Here is a 21,525-nt window from a genome sequence, read left to right on the forward strand (position 1 = left end):
AGAGAGGGCTCCTCCGTGGGTAGTCTCCTGCAAGGGTTGGCTTTGGCCTTTCTTCCAGGAATGGGAGACAGGAGGGCGGGTGAAGGACCTACGCACACCTCATGGGCATCTTCCGGCTTACGCTACCCCGGTTCTGAAGGTGATCCGCCGGTGGGGTCTGGGAGTGTGGGAAATCAGGACCATGTCGAGGCAGTGCCTTGACAGGAGGGTCCTGTTGACCCATTTCCAGAAGCCCCTGGCCCTTAAGGATTGCCCAGGCCGGGATCTGGAGGTCGGGCTGGGGCTTTTAAATTCTAAGCGGATCCCCATGAAGTTTTGGGACTTGACCTGGCGTTGCTTCCACGGGAGGCTGTATGTAAGGGACAACTTGAAGTGCAGGAACTCCGATGACCGGGGTTGCCCTCGTGAGGAGTGTGGCGACGTGCTGGAAAGCATGGAGCACTTCCTGCTTCATTGTCCCTTTAATGCAGAGGTTTACAACAGGGTGGGTGCCTCCATACGTTGGCCGCGGCTGGCGTCCCTCTCCTACGCTGAATGGGCCTATGGAGCGTTCAGATCCCTGGGTGGCCGGGACCCGTGCACTTTATTCCTAGTCAGTGCAGTGGTTAGGTTCCACACTTGGAATGCACGGTGCCTAGTTACGACGCGGAAAAAAACCCTCCCAAGGGATGAGGTGGTAGGAAACATCTTGGGTGACCTGGTGAAGGTCCGTTCTTTGGAGTTCGAAAGGTTGGGTGTGAGGAAGGCCTCTTGGCTTTGGAGAGGCCTCTCATTTTAAAAACGCACTCAAGGGAGAGCTAGCTCCGTGTGAATGAGGGTAGGGATAGCATAAGTTTCACTGGGTGTGTTAGGGACAGAAGTAGGGGCAGATAGGGACAGGGAGGGACAGGCACTGAGGGACAGATAGAGAGTTAGTTATGATAAGTTAGGTAGAGTAGGGGCAGGTAGGGACAGATAGGGACAGGTTTCTTTTTTTTAGGGACAGAAGTAGGGACAGTCTTAGTTCTTGAGGGATAGGATGAATGTGTTAGTGAGGGATGGAGCCTCTAGAACCCCGTTTTCCTGGTGGTGGGCTGGTGCATGCCACCTTAGCTTTTTGTTTTAAAAACAGGACATATAATGGATATTGGGCTTACAGGTGCCAAACTTGGGCCTTGGGTATGTAAATGCTGTGTTTAGTTTGTATATTAATGCGTAAGTAGATGGGATGGTATTGAGAGTTTTGGAAAATGTCTTTTGGTTGTGCTTTGGTAAAAGGAAAAACATATAACACACGTTTTTTTTGTTTTTTTAGTTAGAATGTGTGGATGGGGTGTAGTCAGGTTGGGAGGGGGGTGCATGGGGGGTGGTGGATGGATGACCGGATGCCAAGAGCAACATGAAGGAGCAGAGGAGCAGGGCAGGAGAAGTAGACTCTGCGGACCCTGGAAATAATTTTTGTGTGGAATCAAAAGGCCATAAACTTTCGTGGACCAGATTTTGCAGTGACAAGGCTACAAACTTGTAGGACCTGCGGTGCAAGGTGGTGGGAAAAAAAAGGCTGCGAACTTGTTGCCATGTGTGGGAGAGGAAGAAAAAAAAAAAAAAAAAAAAAAAATCTTTGCTGTGTAATAGGAGGTAAGGTTTGACGGCCAAAGTGGCAGAGTTCTTGTTTTTTTCAAGGCGGAGGGCCAGGAAAGGGTTATTTTCGTTTGTTTTTTGTAAATAGTAAACTAGTAAAATCGGTGAGGTGTGAATGGGGGTGAATGGGGGTGAATGGGGTGAGAGTGGGGAGAGGGGTTTATGTTTCTTTGTATTTTCTTTTAAGTGGATTCCTGCTGGGGGACACTAAGCTGCCGAGCTTAGTGGAGGACAAGGAAAGGATTTGGACTTTCAGTTGTTTGCGCATGTTTTGCACATTTTATGTCTGTCTATGTTGGTTTTCTTTAGTTTATGTATTGTGGTTTGTTTCTGAGTGTAATTTTGATAATTTTGTAAAATAAAAGAGTTGGAGGATAAGGCTACTTTCACATGTCCGTCGGTGGCATTCCGGCGCCATGCGGCAAAAAGATGGAGTGCCGGATCCAGCCGTGAACGGAGGGACCGGAAGTATATGCGGCGCATCTTACGGCGCCTGACACGGCTATGTTGCAAAGGGGTCACCAGGGAAGAAAAGGATCCAGGAGCCGGTGAACGGGGTATGAAAAAGAGAGAGAACGTGGTATGAAAGAGAGAGAACAGGGTATGAAAGAGAGAGAGAGAACGGGGCATGAAAGAGAGAGAGAGAGAGAGAGACCGGGGCATGAAAGAGAGAGAGAGAGAACGGGGCATGAGAGAGAGAGAGACCGGGGCATGAAAGAGAGAGAGAGAGAACGGGGCATGAGAGAGAGAGAGACCGGGGCATGAAAGAGAGAGAGAGAGACCGGGGCATGAAAGAGAGAGAGAGACCGGGGCATGAAAGAGAGAGAGAGAGACCGGGGTATGAAAGAGAGAGAGAGAACGGGGCATGAAAGAGAGAGAGAGAGAGAACGGGGCATGAAAGAGAGAGAGAGAACGGGGTATGAAAGAGAGAGAACGGGGCATGAAAGAGAGAGAGAGAGAGAACGGGATATGAAAGAGAGAGAGAGAGACCGGGGTATGAGAGAGAGAGAACGGGTTAAAGAGAGAGAGATATCCGGGCATGCGCACAGGGTAAAACCGTGCATGCGGTGGCCGGATCAGGTAGAAGTCTGATCCGGCGGCCGGAATGTGCCATTGAGAAACATTGTCCCGCAGAGCCGGAAGGGCCGCATACGTCCATGTCCGGCTTTTTTTGCCGGACAAAAAAACGCTGCAGCACCCGTCCTGTCCGGCCGCCGGACAGAGGAATTCAGCCGGATCCGGTGAAAACCGGAACAAACGGAAGCACATGCGGCGCGATCCGGCGCATGTGCTTCTCAATGACAAAAAAACGCATCCGGCGGTAAAAAAAAACGGATCCGTTTTTTTACACACATGCCGGATTGTGCCTGATGGCACAAACCGGATGTGTGAAAGAGGCCTAAGACATGATGTAATAGCAGAATAGTGAGTGCAGCTCTGGAGGATAAGACATGATGTAAAAGCAGAATAGTGAGTGCAGCTCTGAAGGTAACTGGAGGATAAGACATGATGTAACAGAAGAATAGTGACTGCAGCTCAGGAGGTGACTGGAGGATAAGACACGATGTAACAGCAGAATAGTGACTGCAGCTCTGGAGGATAAGACTTGATGTAACAGCAGAATAGTGAGTGCAGCTCTGGAGGTGACTGGAGGATAAGACACGATGTAACAGCAGAATAGCGACTGCAGCTCTGGAGGTGACTGGAGGATAATACTACGATGTAACAGCAGAATAGTGACTGCAGCTCTGGAGGATAAGACATGATGTAACAGCAGAATAGTGACTGCAGCTCTGGATGTGACTGGAGGATAAGACACGATGTAACAGCAGAATAGTGACTACAGCTCCAGAGGTGACTGGAGGATATGACACAATGTAACAGCAGAATAGTGACTGCAGCTCTGGAGGTGACTGGAGGATAAGACACAATGTAATAGCAGAATAGTGAGTGCAGCTCTGAAGGATAAGACATGATGTAAAAGCAGACTAGTGAGTGCAGCTCTGGAGGATAAGACATGATGTAAAAGCAGAATATTCAGTGCAGCTCTGAAGGTAACTGGAGGATAAGACATGATGTAACAGCAGAATAGTGACTGCAGCTCTGAAGGTAACGAGGATAAGACACGATGTAACAGCAGAATAGTGAGTGCAGCTCTGGAGGTGACTGCAGGATAAGACACGATGTAACAGCAGAATAGTGAGTGCAGCTCTAGAGGTGACTGGAGGATAAGACACGATGTAACAGCAGAATAGTGAGTGCAGCTCTAGAGGTGACTGGAGGATAAGACACGATGTAACAGGAGAATAGTGACTGCAGCTCTGGAGGTAACTGGAGGATAAGACATGATGTAACAACAGAATAGTGAGTGCAACTCTAGAGGTGACTGGAGGATAAGACATTATGTAACAGCAGAATAGTGAGTGCAGCTCTAGAGGTGACTGGATGATAAGACATGGTGTAGTGACAGCCCTGTGCCCCCTGGTGCCCGGTACCTTCTCCAGCTCCTGGTCCTGCCGGTTCATCAGTGTCTTCCAGTGCTCGTACAGCTCGTTGTCATTATTCTGGATGTCCTTTAAGGTCCCTTCTCGGAGGATGAATCCGTCCTTCATGGCGATGATCTGCAATGGAGACCTGGTGAATCCACTGTGGAGGAGGGGCGCAACATGAAGCTAAAAGCCAAGTTCTGCAGCTCTGACAGACATTATATTACTGCATGTATTTACTCCATTCACTGCCAGCAAGCAGCCTGAATGATACAACTTCCCACCTCTGCTGCCTCTATTTCTCTGCTGTAATATATCCAAATGGTACAACTCCATACTTCTGCTGCTTGACCATTTTGCTGCATATTTAAATGTGCTTGCTAAAGCTTTGGTATAATTCATTTGTTGCACTGTATGTAATACTTACTGCTTTAGATCTGTGACTGGGGCCTTTCTAGATCTTATCAGGTGGAAGGTGCTATAGCATTTTGCCACATCTTGGTCTAGTGCCTTTGATCATCTAACCATCCCCTGGTGTGCTGGCCCCAGCTGCCAAATTATACCCAACCATCTCCCACAATCCCTCTCTCCTGACCCTGTAGTGTGGCCTATATATGTAGTAGTTGCTAAGGGGAAGCACGCAGTGTGGGGTACAGCACGCAAGCATCCCATAAGCAAAGCATCACAGAAGATAAGCATCCAGCAAAACGGCAGTTATACATGGCAGTAAGTCAGGGCAGGAGTCAGGTAACCCACACTTTGCTCTCCCCTTTAACCATGTGCTTTATTTTTATCCTCCTGTGTTCCCTTGCCATCCACATTCATCACCCTATCCCCCCTCCATCACGACTCATACACATCAGCCCCTCTATACTTCCTTCTCCCATGTACAGCTCCCACACACTCCTCACCTTCCTGAGAAACCTCAGCCCATCTTGCCCAAACACATCGCAGAAAAAAACTACTTACAACTCCAACAACTATTGGCTCTTTATCTTCCTTCTCCTACTGATTTCAGGGGACATCTCCCCCAACCCTGGTCCACCATCCCCCAACCTCAACCCCTACCCTACCTCATATCGAAACCACAATAATCTGATTAACATTACTTGCACTCCCTCATCTCAATCTTTTAATTGTGCCCTCTGGAATCCACGGTCTGCTTGTAACAAGCTTCCTTTCCTACACAACTACTTTCTGAACAACTCTCTTAATTTCCTACGGTGGCTTACAATTCTCTCACTCCCCGAGACCCACAAACAGACCTGGTGGTGGAGTTGGCATACTCCTGTCCCCACAATGCACTTTCCAGGTCATCCCCCCAGTCCCATCACTCTTATTCCCTTCTTTTGAGGTCCACACCATCAGGCTCTTCCGTCCCCTCTCCCTCAGGGTAGCGGTCATATACCGGCCCCCAGGCTCACCCACCCTCTTCCTTGACCACTTTTCAGCCTGGCTGTCACACTTCATGTCCTCAGAACTACCAACCCTCATCCTGGGAGACTTCAACATCCCCATTAACAGCCCTAATTCCACATCTGCATCCCAGCTTCTATCACTAACCACCTCTCTAGGCCTCTCACAGCTTTCAACCTCTGAGACACATAAGGACGGTAACACCCTTGATCTGGTCTTCTGCCGGCTCTGTTCAATCTCCCACCTAAACAACTCACCGCTTCCACTCTCTGACCACAACATTCTCTCCTTCACGCTCACAAATCCTCGCCCACCCCAGCTCATTCCTACCTACCACACAGTCAGAAATCTACAAGCTATTAACCCTCAGACACTTTTAGATTCCCTACACTCATCTCTGTCCCCAATCTCCTCTCTTTCCTGTCCTAATCTGGCTGTTCATCACTACAATGACACTCTTAGAAGCACCCTTGACCAAGTAGCTCCCCTCACCCTCAGAACCTCCAAACACAGAGTAAAAGAGCCCTGGCTCACATCGCAAACTCAACTTCTCCAGCGATGCTCCAAGAGTGCTGAACGCCTATGGAGAAAAACTCGCACACCAGAAGACTTCATCCACTTCAAATTTATGTTAAGAACCTATAACAATGCCCTTCACCTTGCCAAACAGAACTACTTCACCACCCTGATCTCCTCACTAGCCAACAACCCCAAGAAACTTTTTGACACTTTTCACTCCCTCCTCAGGCCAAAAGCACAAGCCCCTATCACAGACATTTGTGCTGATGACCTGGCCTCCCACTTTACAGAAAAAATAGATAATATCCGTCAAGAAATCTGCTCCCAACCACCAAGTGCTGTGACTACCATCCCTTCCTACATCTCCCCTGGCTCACTCTCCACATTTGATCCCATAACAGAAGAAGAAGTCTCCAGACTCCTCTCTTCTTCTCGTCCGACTACATGCACTACCGACCCCATTCCCTCACATCTCCTCCAGTCTCTCTCTCCAGTCGTCACAACCCACCTAACTACAATCTTTAATCTCTCCCTCTCCTCGGGCATTTTCCCATCCTCCTTCAAACACGCCATCGTTACTCCACTACTAAAGAAACCTGCTCTCGACCCATCCTGCACAAACAACTACAGACCAGTCTCCAATCTCCCCTTCATCTCTAAACTTTTGGAACGCCTAGTTTACTCCCGCCTTACCCGTTACCTCTCCATTCACTCCCTTCTAGACCCTTCACAGTCCGGCTTCCGCCCCCTACATTCGACTGAAACTGCACTCATCAAAGTGACCAATGACCTTCTGACAGCAAAACGTAATGGTGACCACTCTCTGCTCATTCTTCTTGACCTATCTGCAGCTTTCGATACTGTTGACCACCGTCTCCTACTCTCTAGGCTCCAGTCACTAGGCATTAAGGACACTGCTCTCTCCTGGTTCTCTTCCTATCTCTCTGACCGGCTCCTTCAGTGTTTTGTTCTCTGGCTCCACTTCATCTCCTCTTCCTCTTGCTGTCGGGGTACCTCAGGGCTCTGTCCTTGGCCCCCTTCTTTTCTCTCTCTACACGGCCCCAATTGGACAGACCATCAGCAGATTTGGCTTTCAGTACCATCTTTATGCTGATGACACACAACTATACACGTCATTCCCCGACCTTACCCCCGCTGTACTACAGAACACCAGTGACTGTCTGTCCGCAGTCTCCAATATAATGTCCGCTCTCTATCTGAAACTCAACCTCTCCAAAACTGAACTTCTTCTGCTCCCACCATCTACTAACCTCCCTAAATCTGACATTTCCCTCTCCGTGGGTGGTACCACAATAACACCCCGGCAGCAGGCGCGCTGTCTGGGTGTTATGTTTGACACCAATCTCTCCTTTACATCCCATATACAATCCCTTGCCCGCGCTTGCCGCTTACACCTAAAGAACATCTCTAGAATCCGCCCTTTTCTCACTATGGAAACAACAAAAACCCCTCACTGTTGCATTGATCCACTCCCGCCTGGATTACTGCAACGCTCTATTAATTGGCCTCCCCGTCACTCGACTATCCCCTCTCCAGTCCATACTCAATGCAGCAGCCAGGATCGTCCATCTGGGTAATCGGTACTCGGACGTGTCTGCTCTTCGCCAGTCCTTACATTGGCTGCCCATTCATTATAGGATCCAATTCAAAGTACTTGTTCTCACCCACAAAGCTCTCCACAGTGCGGCACCCCCTTACATCTCTTCTCTCATTTCTGTCTATCGGCCTAGCCGATCGCTGCGCTCTGCAAACGACTTTCGACTAACCTCTGCACTAATCCGTACCTCCCACTCCCGACTCCAAGACTTCTCCCGTGCTGCTCCTATCCTCTGGAATGCTCTACCCCAAGAAATCAGGACTATCCACAATTTGCATAGTTTTAGGCGCTCCCTCAAAACACACCTGTTCAGAGCGGCCTATCACATTCACTAATCAAAGTCATTCTCTGTGTAAGTGTGCGTGTGTAGCCCATTCACTATCTCCATCCATCCTTCACTCCTGCAAGATGGCTGGACCTTCATTGTAAATACACCATTGTAAATACACACCTGTACTCTGTATCTCCCTCACCTCATTGTAGATTGTAAGCTCTCACGAGCAGGGTCGTCTTATTTCGTCTTATTTTGCTTTAATTATTGTATTGTTAGCGTTGTTACTTATGACTTGTGTTTTGAAACTGTTAAACTGTAAAGCGCTGCGGAATATGTTGGCGCTATATAAATAAAGATTATTATTATTATTTATTTTTCATTGCTTTCAGGATCTCTCTGTTGTCAGTGAATGGAGTCAATCGTCTTGTCATAAGCTAAAACATTCAGACTGGGTTTGTTACAATGTATCAGTGCAGATAGGGGAAGTTAGCTGGTCGCTGTGTATCGGTACAGTCCGGGGGAGCTGGTTACTATGTATCGGTGTAGACCGGGGGGGGTTGGCTGGTCGCTATGTATTGGTATACATGGGGGGTGGCTGGTTACTATGTATCGGTGTAGACCGGGGGGAGTAGGCTGGTCGCTATGTATCGGTGTAGACCGGGGGGGGAGTTGGCTGGTCGCTATATATCAGTGTAGACTGGGCAGGGTGTTGACTGGTCGCTATGTATTGGTATACATGGGGGGTGGCTGGTTACTATGTATCGGTGTAGACCGGGGGGTTTTGGCTGGTCGCTATATATCAGTGCAGACTGGGCGGGGTGTTGACTGGTCGCTATGTATCGATGTAGACTGGGGGAAGTTGGCTAGTCACTATGTATCAGTGTTGACCGGGGGAGTTGGCTGGTCGCTATATATCAGTGTAGACCGGGGGGAGTAGGCTGGTCCCTATGTATCGGTGTAGACCGGGCAGTGTGTTGGCTGGTCGCTATGTATCAGTGTAGACCGGGGGGAGTAGGCTGGTCCCTATGTATCGGTGTAGACCGGGCGGGGTGTTGGCTGGTCGCTATGTATCAGAGTAGACCGGGGGGGAGTTGGCTGGTCGCTATGTATCGGTGTAGACTGGGCGGGGTGTTGGCTGGTCGCTATGTATCAGTGTAGACCGGGGGAGTAGGCTGGTTCCTATGTATCAGTGAAGACCGGGGGAAGTTAGTTGGTCGCTATGTATCGGTGTAGACCGGGGGGAGTTGGCTAGTCGCTATGTATCGGTGGAGACCGGGGGAAGTTTGCTGGTCGCTATGTATCGGTGTAGACCGGGCGGGGTGTTGGCTGGTCGCTATGTATCGGTGGAGACCGGGGGAAGTTTGCTGGTCGCTATGTATCGGTGTAGATCGGGGGGTGTAGGCTGGTCCCTATGTATCGGTGTAGACCGGGGCGGGTTGGCTGGTCGCTATGTATTGGTATACATGGGGGGTGGCTGGTTACAATGTATCGGTGTAGACCGGGGGGAGTAGGCTGGTTGCTATGTATCGGTGTAGACCGGGGGGTGTTGGCTGGTCGCTATATATCAGTGTAGACTGGGCGGGGTGTTGACTGGTCGCTATGTATCGATGTAGCCGCCGGGGGGAGTTGGCTAGTCACTATGTATCAGTGTAGACTGGGGGAGTTGGCTGGTCGCTATGTATCAGTGTAGACCGGGGGAGTAGGCTGGTCCCTATGTATCGGTGTAGACCGGGCGGGGTGTTGGCTGGTCGCTATGTATCAGTGTAGACCGGGGGGAGTAGGCTGGTCCCTATGTATCGGTGTAGACCGGGTGGGGTGTTGGCTGGTCGCTATGTATCAGTGTAGACCGGGGGGAGTAGGCTGGTCCCTATGTATCGGTGTAGACCGGGAGGGGTGTTGGCTGGTCCCTATGTATCAGTGTAGACCGGGGGGAGTAGGCTGGTCCCTATGTATCAGTGTAGACCGGGGGGAGTTGGCTGGTCGCTATGTATCGGTGTAGACTGGGCGGGGTGTTGGCTGGTCGCTATGTATCAGTGTAGACCGTGGGAGTAGGCTGGTCCCTATGTATCAGTGTAGACCGGGGGGAAGTTAGCTGGTCGCTATGTATCGGTGTAGACCGGGGGGAGTAGGCTGGTCCCTATGTATCCGTGTAGACCGGGGGAGTAGGCTGGTCCCTATGTATCAGTGTAGACCAGGGGGAGTTGGCTAGTCGCTATGTATCGGTGGAGACAGGGGGAAGTTTGCTGGTCGCTATGTATCGGTGTAGACCGGGCGGGGTGTTGGCTGGTCACTATGTATCGGTGTAGACCGGGGGAGTAGGCTGGTCCCTATGTATCGGTGTAGACCGGGTGGGGTGTTGGCTGGTCGCTATGTATCATTGTAGACCGGGGGAGTTGGCTGGTCGCTATGTATCAGTGTAGACCGGGGGGAGTAGGCTGGTCCCTATGTATCGGTGTAGACCGGGGGGAGTAGGCTGGTCGCTATGTATCGTTGTAGACCGGGGGGAGTAGGCTGGTCGCTATGTATCGGTGTAGACCGGGGGGGTTTTGGCTGGTTGCTATGTATCAGTGGAGACCGGGGGAGTAGGCTGGTCGCTATGTATCGGTGTAGACCGGGGGGAGTAGGCTGGTCGCTATGTACCGGTGTAGACCGGGGGGGTTTTGGCTGGTTGCTATGTATCAGTGGAGACCGGGGGGAGTTGGCTGGTCGCTATGTATCGGTGTAGACTGGGCTGGGTGTTGGCTGGTCCCTACGTATCGATGTAGACCGGGGGGAGTAGGCTGGTTCCTATGTATCAGTGAAGACCGGGGGAAGTTAGTTGGTCGCTATGTATCGGTGTAGACCGGGGGGAGTTGGCTAGTCGCTATGTATCGGTGGAGACCGGGGGAAGTTTGCTGGTCGCTATGTATCGGTGTAGACCGGGCGGGGTGTTGGCTGGTCGCTATGTATCGGTGGAGACCGGGGGAAGTTTGCTGGTCGCTATGTATCGGTGTAGATCGGGGGGTGTAGGCTGGTCCCTATGTATCGGTGTAGACCGGGGCGGGTTGGCTGGTCGCTATGTATTGGTATACATGGGGGGTGGCTGGTTACAATGTATCGGTGTAGACCGGGGGGAGTAGGCTGGTTGCTATGTATCGGTGTAGACCGGGGGGTGTTGGCTGGTCGCTATATATCAGTGTAGACTGGGCGGGGTGTTGACTGGTCGCTATGTATCGATGTAGCCGCCGGGGGGAGTTGGCTAGTCACTATGTATCAGTGTAGACTGGGGGAGTTGGCTGGTCGCTATGTATCAGTGTAGACCGGGGGAGTAGGCTGGTCCCTATGTATCGGTGTAGACCGGGCGGGGTGTTGGCTGGTCGCTATGTATCAGTGTAGACCGGGGGGAGTAGGCTGGTCCCTATGTATCGGTGTAGACCGGGCGGGGTGTTGGCTGGTCGCTATGTATCAGTGTAGACCGGGGGGAGTAGGCTGGTCCCTATGTATCGGTGTAGACCGGGAGGGGTGTTGGCTGGTCCCTATGTATCAGTGTAGACCGGGGGGAGTAGGCTGGTCCCTATGTATCAGTGTAGACCGGGGGGAGTTGGCTGGTCGCTATGTATCGGTGTAGACTGGGCGGGGTGTTGGCTGGTCGCTATGTATCAGTGTAGACCGTGGGAGTAGGCTGGTCCCTATGTATCAGTGTAGACCGGGGGGAAGTTAGCTGGTCGCTATGTATCGGTGTAGACCGGGGGGAGTAGGCTGGTCCCTATGTATCCGTGTAGACCGGGGGAGTAGGCTGGTCCCTATGTATCAGTGTAGACCAGGGGGAGTTGGCTAGTCGCTATGTATCGGTGGAGACAGGGGGAAGTTTGCTGGTCGCTATGTATCGGTGTAGACCGGACGGGGTGTTGGCTGGTCACTATGTATCGGTGTAGACCGGGGGAGTAGGCTGGTCCTTATGTATCGGTGTAGACCGGGTGGGGTGTTGGCTGGTCGCTATGTATCAGTGTAGACCGGGGGAGTTGGCTGGTCGCTATGTATCAGTGTAGACCGGGGGGAGTAGGCTGGTCCCTATGTATCGGTGTAGACCGGGGGGAGTAGGCTGGTCGCTATGTATCGTTGTAGACCGGGGGGAGTAGGCTGGTCGCTATGTATCGGTGTAGACCGGGGGGGTTTTGGCTGGTTGCTATGTATCAGTGGAGACCGGGGGAGTAGGCTGGTCGCTATGTATCGGTGTAGACCGGGGGGAGTAGGCTGGTCGCTATGTACCGGTGTAGACCGGGGGGGTTTTGGCTGGTTGCTATGTATCAGTGGAGACCGGGGGGAGTTGGCTGGTCGCTATGTATCGGTGTAGACTGGGCTGGGTGTTGGCTGGTCCCTACGTATCGATGTAGACCGGGGGGAGTTAGCTGGTCTCTATGTATCGGTGTAGACCGGGGGGGTTGGCTGGTCGCTATGTATCGGTGTAGACCGGGGGAGTTGTCTGGTCGCTATGTATCAGTGTAGACTGGGGGGAGTAGGCTGGTCGCTATGTATCAGTGTAGACTCGGGGGAGTTGGCTGGTCGCTATGTATCGGTGTAGACCGGGGGAGTTGGCTGGTCACTATGTATCGGTGTAGACCGGGGGGAGTAGGCTGGTCCCTATGTATCGGTGTAGACCGGGGGGAGTAGGCTGGTCCCTATGTATCGGTGTAGACCGGGGGGAGTTGGCTGGTCGCTATGTATCGGTGTAGACTGGGCAGGGTGTTGGCTGGTCGCTATGTATCGGTGTAGACTGGGCAGGGTGTTGGCTGGTCGCTATGTATCGGTATAGTCTGGGGGAGCTGGTTACTATGCTGCTATTCTGGACCTCAGTTGCGTAGAGATTGATCTGTGGATAGTTTATGGGGTGTGTGTAGTGCCCCCTAAACAGTGTATTTCCCCCAACAGCCCATGATGAATCTAACCGGTCACACAGCTGGAAAATTGCTGGTAGTAGTAGTCCATCCTCTGTCAGCCACTGTCCATTCACTGACAGCAAGCAGAGATCCTGACTAATCATTACTGTTCTAAGGAATAAAGTCTGATATAAAGTGACAGAATGTGTCATTACACAGAGCCTGCAGGCGCCTGCTCTCTGTTATCAGCCGGGAGGCCTCACAGGGTGGACAGCACAGACATTATATGGGGGAGATTGCGTTATTACAGGGGGGTTAGTAACACTGGAGGTTTGGGATATGTTCACACTGAGGATTTGGAGCAGAAACTGAGCGGAAATTCTCCAAATCCTCCTCAAACAATGAAACCTCCTGGAACAGTTGGAGGATCTGCTCAGTTTCTCCTTAAAAAAACTCCAGCTGAAGAGTTTTGCGAGCGCAGCTCCGGGCATGGTGCTGTCGTTACCCAGTCGGCGTGCGTCAGGTACTGCAGCTTGTGGGTCACCAGCACCACCGTCCTCTTATCCTCCTGCAGGAACTTCAGGATTCCCTCCTGCATCAAGTGATCGCTGAGATGAATGTCCAGAGCCGAGAACGGATCGTCCTGGAGAAAGGAGTCAGCAGGGGTAAGTGCCCCAAGCTCCGCACCGCCTCGTGAGGCCCCGCGTCACAGGGAGGTCATCACGTGGGGCCGTCACCACACGGGGCGGTCACCACACGGGGCGGTCATCACACGGGGAGGTCATCACACGCGGAGGTCACCACACGGGGAGGTCACCACACGGGGCCATCACCACACGGGGCTATCACCACACGGGGAGGTCACCACACGGGGCCGTCACCACACGGGGCCGTCACCACACGGGGCCGTCACCACACGGGGAGGTCATCACACGGGGAGGTCATCACACGGGGAGGTCACCACACGGGGAGGTCATCACAGGGGGCCGTCATCACACGGGGCCGTCATCACACGGGGCCGTCATCACACGGGGAGGTCATCACACGGGGAGGTCACCACACGGGGCCGTCATCACACAGGGAGGTCACCACACGGGGCCGTCATCACACGGGGAGGTCATCACACGGGGAGGTCATCACACGGGGAGGTCACCACACGGGGAGGTCACCACACGGGGCCGTCATCACACGGGGAGGTCACCACACGGGGAGGTCACCACACGGGGAGGTCACCACACGGGGAGGTCACCACACGGGGCCGTCATCACACGGGGAGGTCACCACACGGGGAGGTCACCACACGGGGAGGTCATCACACGGGGAGGTCATCACACGGGGAGGTCACCACACGGGGCCGTCATCACACGGGGAGGTCATCACACGGTGCAGTCACCCACTGTCTTACCAGAAATACGATGCTAGTGTTCTGGTACAGTGCCCGCGCCACACAGATCCGCTGCCGCTGACCACCACTGAGATTGATCCCCTGGAGGAAAGATAGAGGGGAGACGTCACTGTACAAGTCCCTGCACCCCCGGGATCAGACGTCACTGCACAAGTCCATACACCCATGGGATCAGACGTCACTGCACAAGTCCATGCATCCCCAGGATCAGACGTCACTGCACAAGTCCATGCACCCATGGGATCAGACGTCACTGCACAAGTCCATGCACCCATGGGATCAGACGTCACTGCACAAGTCCATGCACCCATGGGATCAGACGTCACTGCACAAGTCCATGCACCCATGGGATCAGACGTCACTGCACAAGTCCATGCACCAATGGGATCAGACGTCACTGCACAAGTCCCTGCACCCCCGGGATCAGACGTCACTGCACAAGTCCATGCACCCATGGTATCAGACGTCACTGCACAAGTCCATGCACCCCCGGGATCAGACATCTCTGCACAAGTCCATGCACCCCGGGGATCAGACGTCACTGACCCCCGGGGTCAGATGCTGATGAAATGTTCTCACTGAATGAGTCAAAACAATTCGTGAGCCATAATAAATGATACCGCCGCGCGCTGGAATGCAAACATGGAGGGTGTATTTAGTCAGGGTGTCAGTATTTTTGGAGGGCGAGATCTCAGTACAAGCGGAGAACTCACTGAATAATGTGACATCGGCTGATAAATATTTGTATGAGCCGAGGTTGGACATTTATCACCGTGGCTCCTGGAGGATGAGGAGGGAGCGGTATAGTGGGGTTGTATGATGGCGGCATCATGCATCGGAGAGATGTGCACACTATTAGGGCTCACAACAGTGGGGTTCACTTTACCCTTTCTCCTATCTCTGTTTGATCCCCAAAAGGCAGGAGGTCGATGTCAGGCTGTAGGGAGCAGGCGTCGGTCACCGCTTTATACCTGTGCAGTGGGGAACAGGGGTCAGACATTAGGAAGCGTCACCGAGCAAGTGCAGCCCGCCTCACAGAGCGCCCCTGGCCCGCCCCACAGAGCGAGCGTGGCCGACCTCACAGAGCCCCCCTGGCCCGCCCCACAGAGCGAGCGTGTCCGACCTCACAGAGTGCCCCTGGCCCGCCCCACAGAGCGAGCGTGGCCGACCTCACAGAGCCCCCTGGCCCGCCCCACAGAGCGAGCGTGGCCGACCTCACAGAGCGCCCCTGGCCCGCCCCACAGAGCGAGCGTGGCCGACCTCACAGAGCCCCCTGGCCTGCCCCACAGAGCGAGCGTGGCCGACCTCACAGAGCCCCCTGGCCCGCCCCACAGAGCAAATGTGGCCGACCTCACAGAGCCCCCTGGCCCGCCCCAGAGAGAGACCGTGGCCGACCTCACAGAGCGCCCCTGGCCCGCCCCACAGAGCGAGCGTGGCCGACCTCACAGAGCGCCCCTGGCCCGCCCCACAGAGCGACCGTGGCCGACCTCACAGAGCCCCCTGGCCCGCCCCACAGAGCGAGCGTGGCCGACCTCACAGAGCGCCCCTGGCCCGCCCCAGAGAGCGAGCGTGGCCGACCTCACAGAGCGCCCCTGGCCCGCCCCAGAGAGCGAGCGTGGCCGACCTCACAGAGCGCCCCTGGCCCGCCCCAGAGAGCGAGCGTGGCCGACCTCACAGAGCGCCCCTGGCCCGCCCCAGAGAGCGAGCGTGGCCGACCTCACAGAGCCCCCTGGCCCGCCCCACAGAGCGACCGTGGCCGACCTCACAGAGCGCCCCTGGCCCGCCCCAGAGAGCGAGCGTGGCCGACCTCACAGAGCCCCCTGGCCCGCCCCACAGAGCGAGCGTGGCCGACCTCACAGAGCCCCCTGGCCCGCCCCACAGAGCGAGCGTGGCCGACCTCACAGAGCGCCCCTGGCCCGCCCCACAGAGCGACCGTGGCCGACCTCACAGAGCCCCCTGGCCCGCCCCACAGAGCGAGCGTGGCCGACCTCACAGAGCCCCCTGGCCCGCCCCACAGAGCGAGCGTGGCCGACCTCACAGAGCGCCCCTGGCCCGCCCCACAGAGCGAGCGTGGCCGACCTCACAGAGCCCCCTGGCCCGCCCCACAGAGCGAGCGTGGCCGACCTCACAGAGCCCCCTGGCCCGCCCCACAGAGCGAGCGTGGCCGACCTCACAGAGCCCCCTGGCCCGCCCCACAGAGCAAATGTGGCCGACCTCACAGAGCCCCCTGGCCCGCCCCACAGAGCGAGCGTGGCCGACCTCACAGAGCCCCCTGGCCCGCCCCACAGAGCAAATGTGGCCGACCTCACAGAGCGCTCCTGGCCCGCCCCAGAGAGAGACCGTGGCCGACCTCACAGAGCGCCCCTGGCCCTCCCCACAGAGCGAGCGTGGCCGAACTCACAGAGCCCCCCTGGCCCGCCCCACAGAGCGAGCATGGCCGACCTCACAGAGCGCTCCTGGCCCGCCCCACAGAGCGAGCGTGGCCGACCTCACAGAGCGCCCTGGCCCGCCCCACAGAGCGAGCGTGGCCGACCTCACAGAGCCCCCTGGCCCGCCCCACAGAGCGAGCGTGGCCGACCTCACAGAGCGCCCCTGGCCCGCCCCACAGAGCGAGCGTGGCCGACCTCACAGAGCCCCCTGGCCCGCCCCACAGAGCGAGCGTGGCCGACCTCACAGAGCCCCCTGGCCCGCCCCACAGAGCGAGCGTGGCCGACCTCACAGAGCCCCCTGGCCCGCCCCACAGAGCAAATGTGGCCGACCTCACAGAGCCCCCTGGCCCGCCCCACAGAGCGAGCGTGGCCGACCTCACAGAGCCCCCTGGCCCGCCCCACAGAGCAAATGTGGCCGACCTCACAGAGCGCTCCTGGCCCGCCCCAGAGAGAGACCGTGGCCGACCTCACAGAGCGCCCCTGGCCCTCCCCACAGAGCGAGCGTGGCCGAACTCACAGAGCCCCCCTGGCCCGCCCCACAGAGCGAGCATGGCCGACCTCACAGAGCGCTCCTGGCCCGCCCCACAGAGCGAGCGTGGCCGACCTCACAGAGCGCCCTGGCCCGCCCCACAGAGCGAGCGTGGCCGACCTCACAGAGCCCCCTGGCCCGCCCCACAGAGCGAGCGTGGCCGACCTCACAGAGCCCCCTGGCCTGCCCCACAGAGCGAGCGTGGCTGACCTCACAGAGCCCCCTGGCCCGCCCCACAGAGCGAGCGTGGCCGACCTCACAGAGCCCCCTGGCCCGCCCCACAGAGCGAGCGTGGCCGACCTCACAGAGCCCCCTGGCCTGCCCCACAGAGCGAGCGTGGCCGACCTCACAGAGCCCCCTGGCCCGCCCCACAGAGCGAGCGTGGCCGACCTCACAGAGCCCCCTGGCCCGCCCCACAGAGCAAATGTGGCCGACCTCACAGAGCCCCCTGGCCTGCCCCACAGAGCGAGCGTGGCCGACCTCACAGAGCCCCCTGGCCCGCCCCACAGAGCGAGCGTGGCCGACCTCACAGAGCGCCCCTGGCCCGCCCCACAGAGCGAGCGTGGCCGACCTCACAGAGCCCCCTGGCCCGCCCCACAGAGCAAATGTGGCCGACCTCACAGAGCGCTCCTGGCCCGCCCCACAGAGCGAGCGTGGCCGACCTCACAGAGCGCCCCTGGCCCGCCCCACAGAGCGAGCGTGGCCGACCTCACAGAGCCCCCTGGCCCGCCCCACAGAGCGAGCGTGGCCGACCTCACAGAGCCCCCTGGCCCGCCCCACAGAGCGAGCGTGGCCGACCTCACAGAGCCCCCTGGCCCGCCCCACAGAGCGAGCGTGGCCGACCTCACAGAGCGCCCCTGGCCCGCCCCACAGAGCGAGCGTGGTCGACCTCACAGAGCCCCCTGGCCCGCCCCACAGAGCGAGCGTGGCCGACCTCACAGAGCCCCCTGGCCTGCCCCACAGAGCGAGCGTGGCCGACCTCACAGAGCCCCCTGGCCTGCCCCACAGAGCGAGCGTCTCCGACCTCACAGAGCCCCCTGGCCTGCCCCACAGAGCGAGCGTGGCCGACCTCACAGAGCCCCCTGGCCCGCCCCACAGAGCGAGCGTGGCCGACCTCACAGAGCCCCCTGGCCTGCCCCACAGAGCGAGCGTGGCCGACCTCACAGAGCCCCCTGGCCTGCCCCACAGAGCGAGCGTGGCCGACCTCACAGAGCCCCCTGGCCCGCCCCACAGAGCGAGCGTGGCCGACCTCACAGAGCCCCCTGGCCCGCCCCACAGAGCGAGCGTGGCCGACCTCACAGAGCGCCCTGGCCCGCCCCACAGAGCGAGCGTGGCCGACCTCACAGAGCCCCCTGGCCCGCCCCACAGAGCGAGCGTGGCCGACCTCACAGAGCCCCCTGGCCCGCCCCACAGAGCGAGCGTGGCCGACCTCACAGAGCCCCCTGGCCCGCCCCACAGAGCGAGCGTGGCCGACCTCACAGAGCGCCCTGGCCCGCCCCACAGAGCGAGCGTGGCCGACCTCACAGAGCGCCCTGGCCCGCCCCACAGAGCGAGCGTGGCCGACCTCACAGAGCCCCCTGGCCCGCCCCACAGAGCGAGCGTGGCCGACCTCACAGAGCCCCCTGGCCCGCCCCACAGAGCGAGCGTGGCCGACCTCACAGAGCCCCCTGGCCTGCCCCACAGAGCGAGCGTGGCCGACCTCACAGAGCCCCCTGGCCGGCCCCACAGAGCGAGCGTGGCCGACCTCACAGAGCCCCCTGGCCCGCCCCACAGAGCGAGCGTGGCTGACCTCACAGAGCCCCCTGGCCCGCCCCACAGAGCGAGCGTGGCCGACCTCACAGAGCCCCCTGGCCCGCCCCACAGAGCGAGCGTGGCCGACCTCACAGAGCCCCCTGGCCCGCCCCACAGAGCGAGCGTGGCCGACCTCACAGAGCACCCTGGCCCGCCCCACAGAGCGAGCGTGGCCGACCTCACAGAGCCCCCTGGCCCGCCCCACAGAGCGAGCGTGGCCGACCTCACAGAGCACGCCTGGCCCGCCCCACAGAGCGAGCGTGGCCGACCTCACAGAGCACGCCTGGCCCGCCCCACAGAGCGAGCGTGGCCGACCTCACAGAGCCCACTGGCCTGCCCCACAGAGCGAGCGTGGCCGACCTCACCGAGTGCGTACGGCCGACCTCAACGAGCACACGCAGCTGACATTATTGTATGTACTGGAGGCATCCAGATTGCAGTATTACTCAGTGGTACTATATGGCATACACTGGGTGCAGATGGCAGCGCCGACCTCTGGTCCTCACCTCTGTTTGTTAAAGGGACTACCAAATGTGATGTTCTCCTCCACAGTGGAGTTCAGCAGCCACGGCTTCTGTCCGGCGTACGCCACCGAGTACCGATTCTTACTGCAAATGGAGAGAGAAGATCAGAGACCGAGAAACCTACAAGGAACAACCAGAGCCGCGAGGAACAGCCGGGAGCCGCGAGGAACAGCCGGGAGCCGCAGTGCCTCAACCTCAGCACATGGGTGATGGAGGAGGCCCAGATCTCTGACAACTCACAGGAACACATAATGTTGGCAGGTTTATTTTAAGTGTCAGGTTCAAGTATCATATTTTGGCTGCATCTCCAGCGTTTACGTGAAGGGCCCCGTGCAATGAGCTGAAGGGCCCGGACTGGCGGTCACACATGAGGGCAGCACACACAGGAGAACATGCAGCAGACGAGAGGCTCTGAAAATGGACGGTAGGGAGGAATCGGTTAATGGATCAGGGGACGATGAGGCTGAAAATGAAGAGTCTGAGGTTAATGGACACGAACCCCCGGGAGAATGAGACACACGATCACCAGCAACTACAGATCCCCCGATCACCCACAGGTTACAGGATCACAGATTACCAGGAACACCAAACACAGTACCTGACATCATCAGGGGGCGCCGCACCTGCTCCTGTGCTGCAAATTACCATAAAGAGATTGAGAATGAGAGAAATGCAAGAAATCTCCACATGATAATTACAGCTGTGCTCCAGTCACCTCCAGAGCTGCACTCACTATTCTGCTGTTACATTGTGTCTTACCCTCCAGAGCTGCACTCACTATTCTGCTGTTACATCATGTCTTATCCTCCAGTCACCTCCAGAGATGCAGTCACTATTTTGCTGTTACATCTTGGCTTACCCTCCAGTCACCTCCAGAGCTGCAGTCTCTATTCTGCCATTACATCAGGTCTTATCCTCCAGTCACCTCCAGAGCTGGAGTCACTATTCTGCCATTACATCACGTCTTAAAGTCCTCCAGTCCCCTCCAGAGCTGCACTCACTATTCTGTCAGTACATCAGGTCTTAAAGTCCTCCAACTCTTTTATTTTACAAAATTATCAAAATTACACTCAGAAACAAACCACAATACATAAACTAAAGAAAACCAACATAGACAGACATAAAATGTGCAAAACATGCGCAAACAACTGAAAGTCCAAATCCTTTCCTTGTCCTCCACTAAGCTCGGCAGCTTAGGGTCCCCCAGCAGGAATCCACTTAAAAGAAAATACAAAGAAACATAAACCCCACTCCCCACTCTCACTCCATTCACCCCCATTCACCCCCATTCACACCTCACCGATTTTACTAGTTTACTATTTACAATTTTACTATTTACAAAAACCAAACGAAAATAACCCTTTCCTGGCCCTCCGCCTTGAAAAAAAACAAGAACTCTGCCACTTTGGCCGACAAACCTTACCTCCTATTACACAGCAAAGATTTTTTTTTTTTTTTTTTTTTTTTTTTTTTCCTCTCCCACACATGGCAACAAGTTCGCAGCCTTTTTTTTCCCACCACCTTGCACCGCAGGTCCTACAAGTTTGTAGCCTTGTCACTGCAAAATCTGGTCCACGAAAGTTTATGGCCTTTTGATTCCACACAAAAATTATCTCCAGGGTCCGCAGAGTCTACTTCTCCTGCCCTGCTCCTCTGCTCCTTCATGTTGCTCTTGGCATCCGGTCATCCATCCACCACCCCCCATGCACCCCCCTCCCAACCTGACTACACCCCATCCACACATTCTAACTAAAAAAACAAAAAAAACGTGTGTTATATGTTTTTCCTTTTACCAAAGCACAACCAAAAGACATTTTCCAAAACTCTCAATACCATCCCATCTACTTACGCATTAATATACAAACTAAACACAGCATTTACATACCCAAGGCCCAAGTTTGGCACCTGTAAGCCCAATATCCATTATATGTCCTGTTTTTAAAACAAAAAGCTAAGGTGGCATGCACCAGCCCACCACCAGGAAAACGGGGTTCTAGAGGCTCCATCCCTCACTAACACATTCATCCTATCCCTCAAGAACTAAGACTGTCCCTACTT

General features: G+C 56.0%; 1 protein-coding gene across 6 annotated transcripts in view; it reads right to left on the bottom strand.

Annotated features, from left to right (window-relative positions):
- ABCC9 (ATP binding cassette subfamily C member 9) overlaps positions 1 to 21,525 on the bottom strand; it is a 180,949-nt gene that overhangs the window by 28,441 nt on the left and 130,983 nt on the right. For 5 of the 6 annotated variants that reach the window (XM_073562293.1, XM_073562295.1, XM_073562292.1 and 2 more), the window contains 6 exons: positions 20,066 to 20,101; positions 19,450 to 19,551; positions 15,081 to 15,165; positions 14,195 to 14,275; positions 13,295 to 13,432; positions 4,116 to 4,241 (listed from right to left, as the gene is read on the bottom strand). In XM_073562293.1, the coding sequence (XP_073418394.1) occupies positions 4,116 to 4,241; positions 13,295 to 13,432; positions 14,195 to 14,275; positions 15,081 to 15,165; positions 19,450 to 19,551; positions 20,066 to 20,101 (568 nt within the window). The remainder of the gene's footprint in view (positions 1 to 4,115; positions 4,242 to 13,294; positions 13,433 to 14,194; positions 14,276 to 15,080; positions 15,166 to 19,449; positions 19,552 to 20,065; positions 20,102 to 21,525) is intronic. The other variant, XM_073562296.1, reaches the window with a different exon arrangement.

Source organism: Dendrobates tinctorius, unplaced genomic scaffold (assembly GCF_039654945.1).
Source record: "Dendrobates tinctorius isolate UK_male_01 unplaced genomic scaffold, ASM3965494v1 ptg000344l, whole genome shotgun sequence".
Classification (NCBI taxonomy): Eukaryota; Metazoa; Chordata; class Amphibia; order Anura; family Dendrobatidae; genus Dendrobates; species Dendrobates tinctorius.